Consider the following 15,371-nt stretch of genomic DNA (forward strand, 5'->3'; position numbering starts at 1 on the left):
ATCAGCAGTGCCCTCGTACCGGGGTCAGGAGTTTCCACTCACTCTGTGGTCAGACCGTGGGGAACCACTGGCTGTGGCTGGCACAAATGGGACACTGGAATAGGGCAGCACCCTGTTCCTATGGGAAACTAGTCTCACCAGAGGTGCAAATCTCAAGCTTTGCCCTCAGAAACGGGGAGGTGGGTGCTCAGATTTTTTTTTCCATGCTGCTTAGTGCCCATGGCATTGCTGCTCCATCCTTGCCGCTGCTCTGCTCCTACTGCTCTGCCCTGGGGCTCCCGGCTCGCCGATTCCTGGTGCTTCTGGAGGCGCTGCTGTGGTTCACACAGCGTCAGCCACGCCGGGGTTGGGGGCTGCACCCGAGGGACCGGGGCTCCTTGCTGCTGCCGGTCCCTCCCGCAGCTGCAGCTGGTGTTTCCCTGTGGCAGGAGACGGGGGAGGGGGGCCATGGGATGGAAAGTTGGCAGTCAGCAGAGAGGGGAGTGGAAAGAATGAGCTCAAACCCAGAAAAATGCGGCCGTGCGGGAGGATGGGAGGAGTGGGAGGAGAGGCCAAGGGGGGCCACGGTGAGGCGCTGGGAAACGGAGCGAGGGTGGAAGGAAGAGGGAGGGTGGAAGGGGGAGGTGCTGGCAGGGGGCCAGGGACTGCCTGTGTCCCCCATCTGGGCCCACTGCCGGGGAAGGTGATGCCAGGTCTCAGTGGTACCAGCTGCTCCAGGGAGTGCTCTCGGGGCTCTCCTAGTGCCATCTACTTCTGGGTGGCCATTGGCTCCAGTGCTATCCGTCCTTGGGTGGCCATCGGTCCCAATGCCACCCATCCCTGGGTGGCCACCAGCCCCAGTGCCCACCACCCTGCTCCCATCTCCACGGGACCCTGGGACAGCAGCCCTGGACTCCCCCATCTCTCTGTGCACAGCAACGCTGCCCTTTGTGAGGATTCCCAAGCTAGGATGGGGTTTAGAAGGGGGCAGTGATGGGGTCAGGAGCTGTGCTGTGCCAGGCTGGGCCATGGCAGGCAGCAGGGTGGGATGCAGGGGGCTGTATGGGCAACAGTGCCTTTTGCTGCCCATCCTTCTCCGCTCTGGGAACAGCAGTCACAGGGAGAGGGCAGCATCCTGGGCAAGAGGCCAACCCCGCAGAGAGGGGCTCCCAGGAGGCCTTCCCATCTGCCCTCCGCCTGAAACACAGAACTATGAATCACCCCGGTCCTGAAATAGATTCCTTTTATTTAAAATATAAAATTTAAAAGACATTAAAAAAAAAAAGAAACTGAAAACGTGTTTTAATCCCTGCTGTGCTCCTATCTCCTGCCCATGGCTCAGATCTAAACTGGGGGCAGCACCATTTCACGGAGCTCAAATCTTCACCAATTTTTGCTCCTCAGCAGACTTTCATCCCGGCGAGGAGGAGGAGTAGAAGGCTTGGTGGCACAGCCGAGCTGCCAGTGGCTTGAAGTATTTGTGAGGAAAACACACATTTCGGCCAATTTTCCAGCAGAGCCCTGGTCCCAGTCCAGAGCGTGGGGAGAATTTACTGCCATTTATAAGGCATTTCATAGAGGGGCTGTTTGCTGTGACCACTAGTGGGCTGGGAGCAGTCAGGGACATTCCGAAGAACAGGGGCACACTGTTGGAAAACGCTGAAGGCCAGGAAAACCCATGTCGCTCAGGAGGAGCTGCCACCTCCCTGCTCGTGCTCCAGGGGCGCTGCGGGAAACCGGGACCCGTGCCCGCAGGGAGCTCCTGGGGCTTTCCCCCGCCCTTCACACAACGGGGATCAGGCAGGGAGGGCCGGGCAGGCCCCAAGCCGGGCCGGCGGCGCCGCGCTCTGCCCTTCTCCTGGCAGCGGGGCGGGCGGGGCGGGGCCGGCCTCAGCGCCGCCACGCGTGACGCACTTCCGGCCGGTAAGGGGACGTGTCGGTGCGGACCGCGGTGGGAGCAGCCGCCATGGAGGAACCCGCGGCGCACAACGGCAGCGCCGCCGGGGCCGCGCCCGGGGCTGGGACCCCTGCCCGCCCGCCCGCTACCCCCGAGGGCATGGCGCTGGCCTACGGCAGCCTCGTCCTCATGGCGCTGCTGCCCATCTTCTTCGGGGCGCTGCGCTCCGTCAGCTGCGCCAAGAGCAAGGTACCCCCGCGGCTCGGGGCAGCCGGGCCTATAGGCCTCGCCCCTCCCCAAGGGTCCCCTCCGGGCGCCCCTTTCCACGGGCGGACCGGCAGCTGCATGTCCCCCGTCCTGGCCCCGGCCCTAGGCCTGGAGGCGCAGGGGATCCCGGGGAGAGAGCTGGCTTCCCCCGGGGCTTCTCCAGCCACGGTCTTACCGCCCCGATAAATTCAAGTGCTGCAAAACACAACTGTCCCTTGTCCCTCCTCAAGAGGAGCTGTGCTGCGGGGACTCGTGTGTGGCTATGCCCCGCGGCGCTGGGGCTGGTCCGGGGATGCTCTCCTGCCTGCACACCCTGTTCTGTCCTGGTATTCCTCCCGCTGTTCTGTGCATTTCATAGCAGGAATTTAATCCTAACGGCCGGGCTGCTGTAGCTCAGGAGGAAGGACTGTTTTACACAGTCTGATCTATTACTATTTTTAAAATCTCCTTGTGTGCCCTTAAGCCTCATATCAGGGGCTTCAGCTGATCTTGGGGGGTTTCTGGCAGCCCAGGCAGTGGGGGGACTATGAGCAAATCCCAGCCGTGGTTCAGGTCGGGGGGTTCTCGTGTCTCACTCTGTAGGGAGCAGCAGGAATTTGGGTACCTCTGCCCTGATGGGCACAGCATGACAACGGCCATGCCTGGGATAAGCTGCACAAGGGCTTTTGAGGTGCCCTCGATCTGTGCTAGCCGCAGGTGTTTGCCTGAGTGAGATTAGATCTCTGAGCAGCAGCCAGCTGGGCCTGGAGTGGGCAGGGAACAGGCAGAAAACAGGCAGCCCTCTGCCACTGAAAGCTGAAGGTCTCCCATGGGAAATAGCTTGAAAAGGGCTGATTGAGTTGGTGCAAAGATGTCTTAGAAGGGATTTATAAATCTGGGGCTTTTGAGCACGAGAAGTGTCCCAAGAGCAAGGTGAGGGATGAGAAGGTGGCTGGAGAGATGCGTCGTGCACAGGGTGATCACAGATGGTGGCACAGATGGGGCTGGCTGGGCGTGAGCGGTGAGGGAGCCCAGCTTCCCTCTGGGCAGGGGAGAAAGGAACAGGGCCAGCACAGGATTTTTTCCTTCTCCAAGTGGAGAAAAGCAGTAAATTGTGGCTGCCGTGGGAAGGACAAGTGCAAGGTTTGTGTTTTCCAGCTCTGCCTCTGACACAGCCTCACCTCCAGGTATCGCAGGGGCCAGTGGGTGTTTTGTCACTCTCAAAACCACTGTGGAGCCCTGTATATTTTGTCTGTTCATCCCCTGCTCAGGTGTGAAGCCAGAGCAGGGGCTGATTCATTCCTGTTCTATCTTTCTCTCCCCAGAACTCCTCGGAGATGCCAGAGACCATTACCAGTCGAGACGCTGCTCGCTTTCCCATTGTTGCCAGTTGCACCCTCCTAGGGCTCTACCTCTTCTTTAAAGTGAGTGAATGGCACTGGAGCTAGGGCAGGACGTCCTTCTTCCTGGCAGGAGCTCCCATAATGGGGTGACTCTGTTTTTGGCCCTTAGTGTTGGGACAGAAGGTGTGTAAGGCTGCACAGACGAGCTCTTTGGTGTCACCGGGCAGGAGGACGTCAGTTCTTGCCTGAATTGTCACAGCTTGGGGGAAATCAGAGCCTGTTTGTGCACAGGTTGTTTCTGGAGAGCTGCCGAGGAGCAAATAGCCCTGAGCTCTTCCTGCCTCCATGGGCCAACCTGACAGGGCACAGGCTGGAGCCAGAGGGTGCCAGTGACTCTGAGGGGCGAATGCTGTTGGCTGTGTTGTGTTCCATGCTATGCTCCTGAAGCCATTTCGGCTGCAGGCCTGGGGGGAGCCCCTGTGTGATCAGGTGAAGTCTTTCAGACGTTCAGAGCCCACAGGCAGAGTCAGATGGCCTGAAGAATGGATGGGAGCTCTCAGCAGCACGTGCTTTTGGTGGTATGGAGAAGATATCTTGGTCTCAAACACCTTGGGCTGCCCGTGCAGGTCTGGCACATGGCTGAGCTCCCAGAGGGGTCTAGAGAGCTGCAGCACAGAGTGGTCCTGTGGACATGGCAGCTTTCAGTTGTGCTGTTTTGGGATACCTGCAAGGTGCCAGGGTGCTCCTGGCTGTCCAGGAGGTGAGAGTTAAGATGCAGAGTTGGGAATGGTACAGTTCAGTCCTTTCTCTGCCAATGGCTGTGCGCCATGTGCTCTCCAATTCCAACATCCCCTCTCCAGGAGGTCATGGAGGGCCCCAGGATCCTTCCACACTGGTTTATGGGGGTGTGATTCAGTAAGGGAGCATGACTTGGAGGGCAGGAGTTTTAATAACGCCCTATTTAATTAGGGCAGGGGATGCTGCTGCTCCCCTGGGCCGCCCCTGGGATCAGTGGCTCTCTCCCTGCTCTGTGGGGGAAGCTCTGGCCTCCTTTCTGCAGCACTGGAGTTATTTTTTGACCTGAGCAGCTCACAGATGCACAACAGCTCCCGGGCCCATTGTGCTTGTTCTTTGAGCACATGGCTATTTCCAACATATTCTCCCTCAGCATGCAGGAATTTGGGTTATTCTAGCTATTCTTCTCATCTCCCTGGAGCACTGACACAGCAGCTGCCAACAGGAGCATCAGGATGGGGAGAATGCTGTGGTAACTAACTCCTCTGTGGTTTTGTCTTGCAGATATTCTCTCAAGAGTACATCAATCTTCTGCTTTCCATGTATTTCTTTGTGCTGGGGATCCTGGCCCTGTCCCATACTATCAGGTATAGCACAAAGATGGATGTGACTGGGGCAGGACTACCCAAGACTTCAGTTCATTTTATTGGGAGTTTTTTAGAGCGCCACTGCCTTGCAGCAGAGCCAGGTCTTTAAGGTATTTGCCCAGCCTCTTAGGGTGTTGTCCCTTGATGGTGGGAACCAAAGCCCTAAGGGTCCTGGGAAGCCAGCATCCTGTACAGCACCACTGGGAGAGCTTGTGGAGGTGTCAGTGGACACCATCATGGGACAAGATTAGCTCACCCTAAGGAGCTTCTCTGGCTCAGAATCACAGAATCAGAATATCCTGAGTTGGAAGGGACCTACAACGATCAAGTCCAACTTCTGACCCTCCATAGGACAACTCCAAAAATCCCACCATGTTCCTGAGATTGTTTTCCAAACAGTTCTTGAAATCTGGCAGGCTTGGGGCCATGGCCACTTCCCTGGGGAGTCAGTAACAGTGCCCAGGCACCCTCTGAGTGAGGAGCCTTTGCCTGATACCCCGCTTAAACCCCTCTGGGCACAGTCCTTGCTACCCTGCAGAGGGGAGAGCTCTTCAGCACCCTTACTGGAATAGGTGACACAGGCAGCTGGAGCTGGTAATGTCCCTGGCGTCTCGTGGCGATGCATGGCATGAGGTGTTGAAAGCTCAGGCTGTTTCAGTAACTGAAAATGTCAAACTGGTTTCCTGTTTCCTGAACTCTGGGGCGTTGGGGACCAGATGCTTTCCCTAGACTGGTGCTGGGCAAAGGCTTTGCTCTGCTCCTGGCTCTGCAGCAGAGCCAGTCACTGGTGGCCCAGCCCGTGCTGGTACCCAGAGGCTTGCTGGGGAGTATAGGGGGTTTTCTGGGGTATGGGGTGGGTCCTCCTTTCTTGTGAGTGATTCTCTATTTTCTTGCCCTGGAGTATTTGGGGGACTGTCACATATAGCCAGATCAGATCTCTGTGCAGGATGAGTTGCTGTGGCTCCTGCCAGTCCCTGATGGAGCAGATGGCGTTCCCCCATCTTGGGAGGGGGTGTGGGACCCCTTCAGATGCAGAGGTGCTGGGCAGCACATCTTGCAGGGTTTCTGTCGAACTGCCCTTCTCTACACCTCTCGTTTCAGCCCCATGATGAACAGATTCTTCCCTGCAAATTTCCCCAACAAACAGTACCAGCTCCTCTTCACCCAGGGCTCCGGGGAGAGCAAGGAGGGTACGTTGGCTCGCCGGTCTTTCAGGGGAGCCTGAATGTTTTCTGCCTTTACTATTCTTTTTTGTTTTTTTGGTCTTATGACACTCAGCCCATTGAAACAGCCTTCTCAAAGACTCAGCTCTTGGTCTCCCCACTGAGCTTCCATAGCCAGTGAGCCCCATGTGTCCCTGCAGAGCTGGGCTGGCACTCTGCCTCTGTGCTGCCTGTGGCTGGCAGGGAGACCCCAGAAACATCTCCCAGAGTGCTGTGGGGATGGAGCTATGGCTGTTGTTAAATGCACAGCCATTATTTAAGCCCCTTGGAAAGCATAGATCTGACTGGTATGTGCTGCCTTACCTAGGCCAGATCTTTGCACTGGCAGAAGATGCTTTGATAAATATCCTGCCTTGTAGCAGCTTTACTGGTAAGGGAGTATTTCTGGTGATACACCAAGAGTTAACTGGCACAGGAAGAGGGAGAAGATTGGTCTCTCCCTGCCTTAGGCAGTGCCTGAATCCAATTTCCTTATTGACAGCAGGACCGTGGATGCTGTCCATGTGCAGAGTCTGGCTGGAGGAGAAGGTCTGAGCTTTCCAGGGCCTACTGCTCATTCTCAGGCAGTTTGCACGTGTGTACCATGGGTACAGTCCCTTGTTTAGGACGTGAGCACTGTGCTCTGGGCTCCCCAGCTGTGAAATCACTCATCTCAGCCCTGCACAGGAAGGGGAGCTGCCCAGCCTGCCCCAAATCTGACTTCTCTGTTTTCTTGCAGAAATAGTGAATTATGAGTTTGACACCAAGGATCTCGTGTGCCTGGCCTTGAGCAGTGTTGTGGGGGTCTGGTACCTGCTGAGGAAGGTAAGTGAGGCACAGCTGGGGACTAGGCTGGATCAGACACGGACTCATTTCCATGCAAGGTGAGGGTTCCATGTACAGCGGGACCCAGATCTCATTTTCCTGTCCTTCTCAGCACTGGATTGCCAACAATCTCTTCGGGCTGGCATTCTCCCTCAACGGGGTGGAGCTGCTGCACCTGAACAATGTCAGCACTGGCTGCATCTTGCTTGGGGGCCTCTTCATCTACGATGTCTTCTGGGTAAGCAGGAGCATTCCACAGGCCATTGGTGGAAGCATGTCCCTAGCGTTCTGCCTTTCTGGAGACACTACACTGACTGGACACACACTTGAAGTCAGGATTTTCACTTTCTCAGCCCAGAGGGGTGTGGCAGGGTTGATGACAGAATCCATAGCACAGAATGTGGCTCATCAAGTGTGTTTTGTTTTATTCTCTGACTCAGGCCCAGGGCTGGCAAGGACCTCATCGGGGCTATTGTGGGTACTCAGTGTGTGTCATATCCGGTCCTGTGTTCCTCACTATGGTCTTCCCTAAGGCCTGACAGCTGTTGGGTGGGCTGGAGGCTGCTTTGGGGCACACTGAGCCTGCTTGTACGAGCTGTGCCTTGGCTCTGTCATCTGCTGGTTTCGTTAGTGTCCTTCTGTTCTCTTGCACAGAGGACCAAACCCTGGAATGCCTCCAGTCCCTTTTCCTCAGCCAGGGCTGCACCCTTGACTTTTTTATTTTGAGATTTTCCTTATTTCTTGCAGTGTATTTGAGCTGCTTTTGTAGAGGAAAGAGGGGTGGGGAAGGCAGGAATGCAGTCGTCTGCTCTGCTTCTTGCATGGGAGAATGTTTCTCCTTGTAATGTCCATATTCCCCAGTCCTTCCTGTTGCCTCCACCTTCTGAATCACCGTGTTTCCAAATGTCTGAGAGCCTTGTATACATTGAGGTCTGTCCAGCAGCTCTGCAGCTGCCTGTGTAATCCCTCCATATTTACGCCTGGCTACTGTGGGTTGTTTTGTACTTGACCAGTGGTGCCCCTGTTTCCCAGGCTCGTTAACAGTCTGGGCTCTGTGGTTTTTTTAGCCTGTGGGCCACTTCCTCCACAGCTCTCAGCTGGAGAGGACTCAGCCTTCTGCCTTAGCACACCTGGTGCCCCAGGCCCTGCTTAGTGTGTGAGTGTCTTCGCAGTGCTTTGGGGACAGTGAGTGCACCCCTCTGTTCCCCACTTGCTGGCTGTCTCCTACCTCAGCTTCTCCCTGGATTAGCATCTCCATGGATGTTGCTAGAGACATAGGGAAGGGCTGCCTTGGAGTGGAGGCCCTCATACTGTGCCCCTCTGCAGGAACTGGTCACTTGGATCTTGGCATGGATTCAATCACAGTGAGATCCCAAGAGGGTTTCAAGGAGGAAAGAGATCTTAATGGGTTGATGCTATTGCCCCCACATAGTCTTGGGGGGCAGGGGGGGGCATGTGATGCTTTTCCCTGATCCCAGTGTCAAGTCCTTTCACTCCATGGCAATGCTCAGAACTTGCTGCACCTTATGGGAGTTAATCTGTTGCTTTAAGATTTCCATTTAATCCAAGTCTCCAGGATCTGGCTCACCCGGTGCTAACCAGCACCTGTTTTTTGTGCCTGCTGGACCGAAGGTTTGGAGATGGAAAGGTGCAGAGATCAGGGTTGCTGCCCTCAGTGTTTACAGTCCACCCCCCAAATGCTGCCAGTATTTACAGCTGATAGGGCCATGCAAGTAAATAACCTCAGAGCAAACTGCAGTTGATCTAACACTTGTCCCTGTCCCCGCTGGAAGCTCCCAGGCCGGGACACTCTGCTGGAAGCTCCTGTCCTCCAATTGGACTTTACATGGAGCTGACTGATTAAAGCTGAACTGAGGTGCAAGGCTGGGTGGTGGGCAGCAGCTCTGCCATGTGAATGCTGTCCCCATGCTGCTCTTAAGAGCAGGACAGCCATGAAGCAGCCATTTCCCCCAGTGCCATTGTATGCCTCCTCGAGACTGTGGGCTTGCTTGCAGGGCTCCTGAGCCCACATTTTGGCAGGTCTTTGGCTATTTTCTGCCACTGAGGCCACTCCTGGCCCTGGGGTGAGGCTGTAGCTGAACGTGTGTGTTTTTGTGCAGCTGAGGTCACCTTGGTCTCCTCTGTTCTAGGTTTTTGGCACCAATGTGATGGTGACAGTTGCCAAATCATTCGAGGCCCCAATAAAACGTGAGTAGATCTTCCCTGTGTGCTGAGATCTGTTTTGCTGCAGGCCCTGTCCCATGTACCCTCCACCTCTGGAGATGGCTCGGGCTGGGATGTGTGCAGGAATATTTCCTACTAGCGACCCCTCCTCACCATCCTTGGCCAGCCTCAAGCCAAGACAGGTCTCTGGAAAGTGATTTGCAGAGGCCTGGTCTGCTTGGGTCACTCTGCACCTTTGGAGTGTGAAATTTCACCTGCTCATAAAAACAATCCATACCAAATTAACACCACGAAAAGAAATAAAACCACAGAGTCCCAAAACAGCAGGAGGAATGAACTGGTGCTGCTGTGGAGCATGCAGTAGTTTGGGTCCTGGAACCCCTTGGTTTCTCGTCCTTGAATTGTCCCAGAAAGAACAAAGAAAGCAACAGGGAAGGAGGGGGCTGAGGGCAGTGACAGGTCCCTTGCCCTGCTCTGGTCCCTCTTTGCCAGGCCCGGTGGAGTTGGGGTCTGCTCAGTGGGGACACTCCCCCTCACTGTGCCTTGCTCTGCTCCTCGCAGTGGTTTTCCCTCAGGACCTGCTGGAGAAGGGGCTGGATGCCGATAACTTCGCCATGCTGGGACTGGGAGACATCGTCATTCCGGGTGAGGACAGAAGAGGGAGGATGGGACTGGGGTCTCCTTTGAGGGGGCTGCGGGGAGCCGAGCAGCTGCCTGGCTCTGCCCTTGGCCAGGCGAAAGTCCTGCGTGGCTCTCCCGGTGGGTTGGGAGTCTCCCCGCAGGTCCGGGTGATCTCCCGGCGCCGCGTGCCACGAGAGGGCACTGTCACCCCGGGCATGGCACCGGAGCACGGCGGATCCTGCCCTGCCTCCCTCAGCCTGCCCTGCCCCTCCAACCCCTCGCTGTCCCTTCTCTGCCCCTCCAACCCTTCCCTGCTCCTCTAGCCTCTCGCTGTCCCTTCTCTGCCACTTCCAGCCCCCCTCATTGTTTCCTTCTCCCTGCAGGGATCTTCATTGCCTTGCTGCTGCGGTTTGATATCAGGTGAGCAGGCGGCAAGGAAGGGTCTCTGGCAGGTTGGATCTTGCAGCATATTTGAGCTGCTTTTGTAGAGGATAAAAGGGAAGGGGGGAGCCAGGAGTGCAGTCATGTGCTCCCTTCTGGATCTAGGTGTGAGGACACACCAGGGGATGTAAGGAAAAGCTCATAGAAGAGAGTGCTGGCTCTGTGGGTATGTCCTGAGCACTGGGGGAGAGTGGTTGAGTTGAAGCATAGGTAGGACAGGCAGCATATAAGGATGGGGATCAGGGCAGCTGTGGGATCAGGGCAGCAGCACATTGCAGCCCCACAGAGCCTCTCCAGCTCCAAGCAGTGGAGGGCAGTGAGAGAAGCAGTGACAGCGTGGGAAAGAGCCGAGGGTGCTGCACCTGGGAAGTGCTTGCATGGATGCAAATCGGTGCCTGGCAGTGCTGGCTGCCTCCAGGTTGCCACTGACATTGGAGGAAGCAGCTTCTTCCCACATAGGGAAGCTGCACCTACAGCTGAGCTGTAGCAGTTGCCCCACACTGAAAGGCTCCAGGAAATGGGGTGCTCTGTGACTGCAGCAGTGTGGCCCCACTCCCACTGCTCTTGCACAGACCCCCTGGTCTGTGCCAGCTCTTCCAGGTGTTACCACCCACATCCTGCCTGCACCTGCTGGGAATCCCAGTTCCCGCAGGCTGCCCTGTGATAAAAGAGCAACTGCTGAGCGCCAGAGACTGGCCCATCTCCACCAAGACAATGGGACCTTCTCCCTGGGTCTCAGCCCCAATTCCTGCCTTCCCAGTTGCCATCCAGCAGCAGGATCACTTGCCTTCTTCCCTTCTCCAGCCCTTCACCTTGATATTACTGCCTTCAGTCCCACACTGCTCCCACAGCACCAGGGGCTGCACAGCAGAGCCTCACACACCACACTCCACTATGGTGGGAGGTGGCTAAGAGTACCAAGCCAGTTCCATTTTGGCCACTGACATTCCAGACTGGAGGTCATTGAGCTCTTTCCTTTCCCTACAGCCTGAAGAAGAACACGCACACGTATTTCTACACCAGCTTTGTGGCCTACATCTTTGGGCTGGGCCTCACCATATTCATCATGCACATCTTCAAGCATGCCCAGGTGAGCTCCACCCTGCTGCCTCCTGTGGATGCACATCCAAGTGGGTCAGGCCAGCTTGGCCACAAAGTTCCTGCATCCTGCCAGGAAAAAGTAGATGTATTCCTTCTCTTGGCTTTGATTTTCCAGTGTCTGCCAGTACCTTTCCCTGCCCAAAGCTCCTGTGCCCAGCTGGAGCAGAAGCCTGCTTGGGGCAAGACTCCTTGTTTCCAGCAGCAGCCCCTCAGCCAGGGCCCCCGTGTTTTTTGGCTCTTTGCAACCAAGCTGGCCTGAGCACCCACTGGCTGTGCTGCAGGGAGATCTGAGAGTCCCTACGCTGTGGTCTGCACAGGGGCTCTCAGTGTATTCATGGCCCACTGGGACCTCACAGTGAGGATTTTCACAGAACCCCAGAATGGTTTGGGAAGGGACCTCGGAGACCATCTTGTTTCAATTCCCCTGCCATGGGCAGAGACACCAATCACTAGACCAGTCTGCTCCACGCCCTGATCCAACCTGGCCTTGAACACTTCCAGGGACAACATCCGCAGCTTCTCTGGGCAGCTTGTGCCAGGATCTCACCATCCTCACAGGGAAGAATTTCCTCCTGATATTGGAGGAGAATTTCCTCCAATCTAGCTTCATGCTGCTGCAGCTCTCACTTAGCTCTTGGAGCTGCTTTTTGGGGTACTAACTCCCTGTGCAGCCAGGTGACAGATACCATGGGTGCAGAGGGGACAAGGCCACGAGCTCGCCTTGCACTCTTCCCTCGGGGTGATTTGTGGTTTGGTTTAACAGTTGTTTTTCTTCCCCACAGCCTGCGCTGCTGTACCTGGTCCCCGCCTGCATTGGATTCCCGCTTCTCGTGGCCTTGGCAAAGGGAGAAGTAACCGAAATGTTCAGGTGAGTCTCAGCTGGTAATGGAGCTGTTTTGCCGGCGGCGCTGGAGCACACGAAGCGTGCAGATGTTCCCACGCCTGGGCACAGCTGGAGGGACGGGTTCATCTGGGCATGCTCTGGGTGTGTGCCGGCACGTGCGTGGGTGGAGGGAGCGGGTCTGTGTTTGTACATGCCGGGCCCGGCTCCAGCCGCCTCCCGGGAGCTGGGTGGGAGCTGTGGTGTGGTACCAGCAGGCAGCACCTGGTCTTGCTTTACGCCCCAGTGACAGAGTCTTCCCATGCGCTGGCAGGCAGGCAGAGGAGGGTGAGACTGCACACCTGGTGTGGAGATACTTGGTCATTGTGTCCCAGGGCCTGTGGGTGGGGAAAAATGGAGCCAGAGCCGCCTGTGAGAGCAACCAAGGAGCACATCCCAACCTCCCCACTTGGGCACAGTCTCCTGGTTTGCAGCAGTGTCCCTGCCCCAGAGGCTGTGGGTACAGGGGAAGGGGGACTGGGCTGTTGTGTTCAGCTGTTCTTGGAGCCTGTCCAGGCTGTCAGTGGGCAGCTCTGGCTTCCTGCCTGAGAGCTGTTTCTCTGTCATGCTCGAGACTTGGTGGCGGCTCAGCACAGTAACAATGGTTGGTGCAGAGGAGGGAAAGGAACATCCTAAAGCAGGGCTGTGTACCCTTCAGCCTCCCCAGTGCTCCAGCCCAGGGAGCGTTCCTGAGCTCCCAACTTGCTCAGAGGGAAACTGGGCGCAACGGGAAGCCAGCTGTCCTCCCTCCTCCCTCCCCTCCCCTCCCCTGGGAGATGCAGGTATGCATGTTCCCAGCGGCTCTCAGCTGGGCCGTCCCCAGCCCTGCCGCACCTGCCCCTCCTTTGATGTTTGCTTTTGACAATCGCTGCTGCAGGCACTGAGTGTCCTGGGATCGTCCTTCCTGTGCACCTGGGATCCTGCAGCCGCTTTCCCCAGTGCCGTGACTCACCAGCTGACAGCAGCAGCACCTCCTGCCAGGAAACTGGGGAGAGATGAGCTGTGAGGCTGGGCCCATTGGGCAGCAAGGAGTGCAGGGAGCCTGGCAGCCAGGGGCTAGTGCCCTCTCAGAGCAGTAGCACAAGGTGCTCCAGCAGCACAGTGTTGCTGGGGCAAGGGCAGGATGCTGGAGGGTTGCAAACTTGATGGCCCCTGGGGGCCAGACCTCCCTTGAAGTGGCTCCAGTTGCAGGCAGAGGAAGTGGGATTCAGAGGGACTAATGCCTGGAGGGCAGTGGCTCCCACCACAGGAATCCCACCAGGTGTAGCTCTGCTGTGCTGCTTTGGTGCACCCTGATCCCCTCCTGGAGCTGGCAGTTCCTGTGGTCTCTGCCTGCACATGGTGTCTCACAGCAGTGAGGGTCTGCAGGCAGAGTAGGAGTGAGCAGATCTGTGCTGCAGGCCCAGGGAAGGGGTGCTGGTGGAGCAGGGGTCGATGACACTGGGATCAGCTCCATGGCTCTCAGCCTTGCCAAGCCTCCCTAGGCTAGGCAGGAAGCTCCACTCTGCCTCCCTCAGCAGTGGGAACCCATCCTGCTGTGGGCACGCTGTCCTCGAGCGGCAGGACATGGTCTGCTGCATCTCTCTGTCACCTGCCCAGCCCCTGGGCTGCTCCACTGCCACCTCCCCACTGCCTAGGCTTGCTCTCCCTAGGTTCTGGCTGCGTGGCTCTGCTCATGCCAGTGGGAGCTGCCTCATCTCCGAGTTTCAGTGCTTACTTTTCCATGCTGCAGCCCTGTCCTGGAGTCTGCAGGCAAGGAGAGGCCAGCGGGTGCGAGCAGGTGAAGAGAGATGCCAGGCTTCCTGCATAGGGCGGTGCGTTCTCGGTGCTCTCACTCCAAAACTCTTCTGCTTTTTCTCTCTCTCCCCTCCCTCCTTTCTGTCCTTGTCTTTCCCTTCCTGCTTCCTCTCTCCTGCAGCTATGAATCCTCTGCTGAAATCTTGCCTCACACACCAAGACTTACCCACTTCCCCACGGTGTCTGGCTCGCCGGCCAGCCTGGCTGATTCCATGCAGCAGAAACTGTCCTGTCCCCGCCGACGCCGGCAGCAGAGCCCTAGTGCCATGTAGCCACTGCCGCCGGGGCCCCTGTCTGTCGCTCTGGCCAGGTAGGGGCAGGTCCTGGCTCTTCCTGGCCCAAGCTCTCCCTATTCCCAGCTCTCCTCACTCGGTGGGCAGAGGCTGGAGCTGTTGCTGCGCTGCTGTGGGCCAGCTTCTCTCCCATTCTGAGAGAGGAGACTGGGAAGGGCAAGATTTGACATCCCAGACCTTGCCCTTTCTGCTTAGAGCAGCAATCCCATTTCCTTAGGCAGAGCCCTGGGGCCACTGCTGGAGGGGGTTTGCAGCCAGAGGAGTGAGACTTTGGGAGGGAGCACTGCTGTTGGTCTTGCTGCAGTTCCCTTTTTAACCAGCCCTGCTGGCACCAGGAAAGCATGTGCTATCCAGAATATCCAGTAGTGCTCTTGGGAACAAGGACAGATGCCCGGGCACAGAGCTGGCCCCTGACTGGGTCCCCCCTATCCTTGGACATATCTGGGGGGGATGCATCCCTCCTCTCCCTGGCTGGGTTCTGCCCCTGGGGGCTGGTGGCTGGAGCCCACGTTGTCCTCAACAGCAGCAGGGCAGAACCCAAGTCCACAGGCTGGGCTGTCCCCACATGACACAGGGATCTGTCCCCAGGGAAGAGCTGGCCCCACTCATGTCCCTCTTGTCCCCAGCTACGAGGAGAGCTCAACCCCCAAGGAGGCACCAGGGGCTTCCAAAGAAGAGCCAACAGAAGCCTCCAAGAAGGAGAAGTGACCTTGCCCGTGGGCCATGCCCAGTGCTGCTGGGCCGGGGCCCTTCAAGACCCTCTGCAAGTGACAGACGACGAAACAATTGTGCAAGAGCATCGTGTTGTGTGTGTTGGAGCAGCCACCCAGGTGGGGTATCGATGTATGCCGGTTTTTAAATTTTGTATTGTGCATTTGCTTTCTCTCATATTAAACCATATTGAAGGAAGGAGTGCTGGTGTGGCCATGCCCCTGCTCAGCCACCCAGCCGGCACTGGGATTGGCATCCAGCTCACCCGCCTTCTCCCAGTGGGGCCAGTGGCCATTGTCTGCCTGTTTCCAAGTGACCAAGTGACCGTCCCCTTCCCCCTCCCACTTCTCTGGCACTGGGCCTTCTCTCAGCCTGGTCCCTGCTCTGCAATATCCAGATTTAGGGCCGGAGTCACTGAGCACTCACTGGGTTCAAGCCAGGGTCTAGCCTCAGAGAAGGGTGGCTGAGC

General features: G+C 57.1%; 1 protein-coding gene across 2 annotated transcripts; it reads left to right on the top strand.

Annotated features, from left to right (window-relative positions):
* Positions 1-1,879: 1,879 nt before the first annotated feature.
* HM13 (histocompatibility minor 13) lies at positions 1,880-15,100 on the top strand. Of its 2 annotated transcripts, XM_088174886.1 has the most exons (13): positions 1,886-2,125; positions 3,448-3,546; positions 4,765-4,847; positions 5,949-6,037; positions 6,789-6,874; positions 6,987-7,112; positions 9,025-9,082; positions 9,620-9,703; positions 10,063-10,099; positions 11,108-11,210; positions 12,004-12,089; positions 14,020-14,208; positions 14,818-15,100. In XM_088174886.1, the coding sequence occupies exons 1-12, from the start codon at positions 1,946-1,948 to the stop codon at positions 14,168-14,170; spliced, it is 1,182 nt and encodes a 393-aa protein (XP_088031012.1). In that variant the 5' UTR covers positions 1,886-1,945; the 3' UTR covers positions 14,171-14,208; positions 14,818-15,100. The 2 variants fall into 2 exon arrangements, with proteins under 2 accessions (XP_014745638.1, XP_088031012.1); XM_014890152.2 differs by lacking the exon at positions 14,020-14,208 and having other exon boundaries at positions 1,880-2,125.
* Positions 15,101-15,371: the final 271 nt, after the last annotated feature.

Source organism: Sturnus vulgaris, chromosome 17 (assembly GCF_052056855.1).
Source record: "Sturnus vulgaris isolate bStuVul1 chromosome 17, bStuVul1.hap1, whole genome shotgun sequence".
Classification (NCBI taxonomy): Eukaryota; Metazoa; Chordata; class Aves; order Passeriformes; family Sturnidae; genus Sturnus; species Sturnus vulgaris.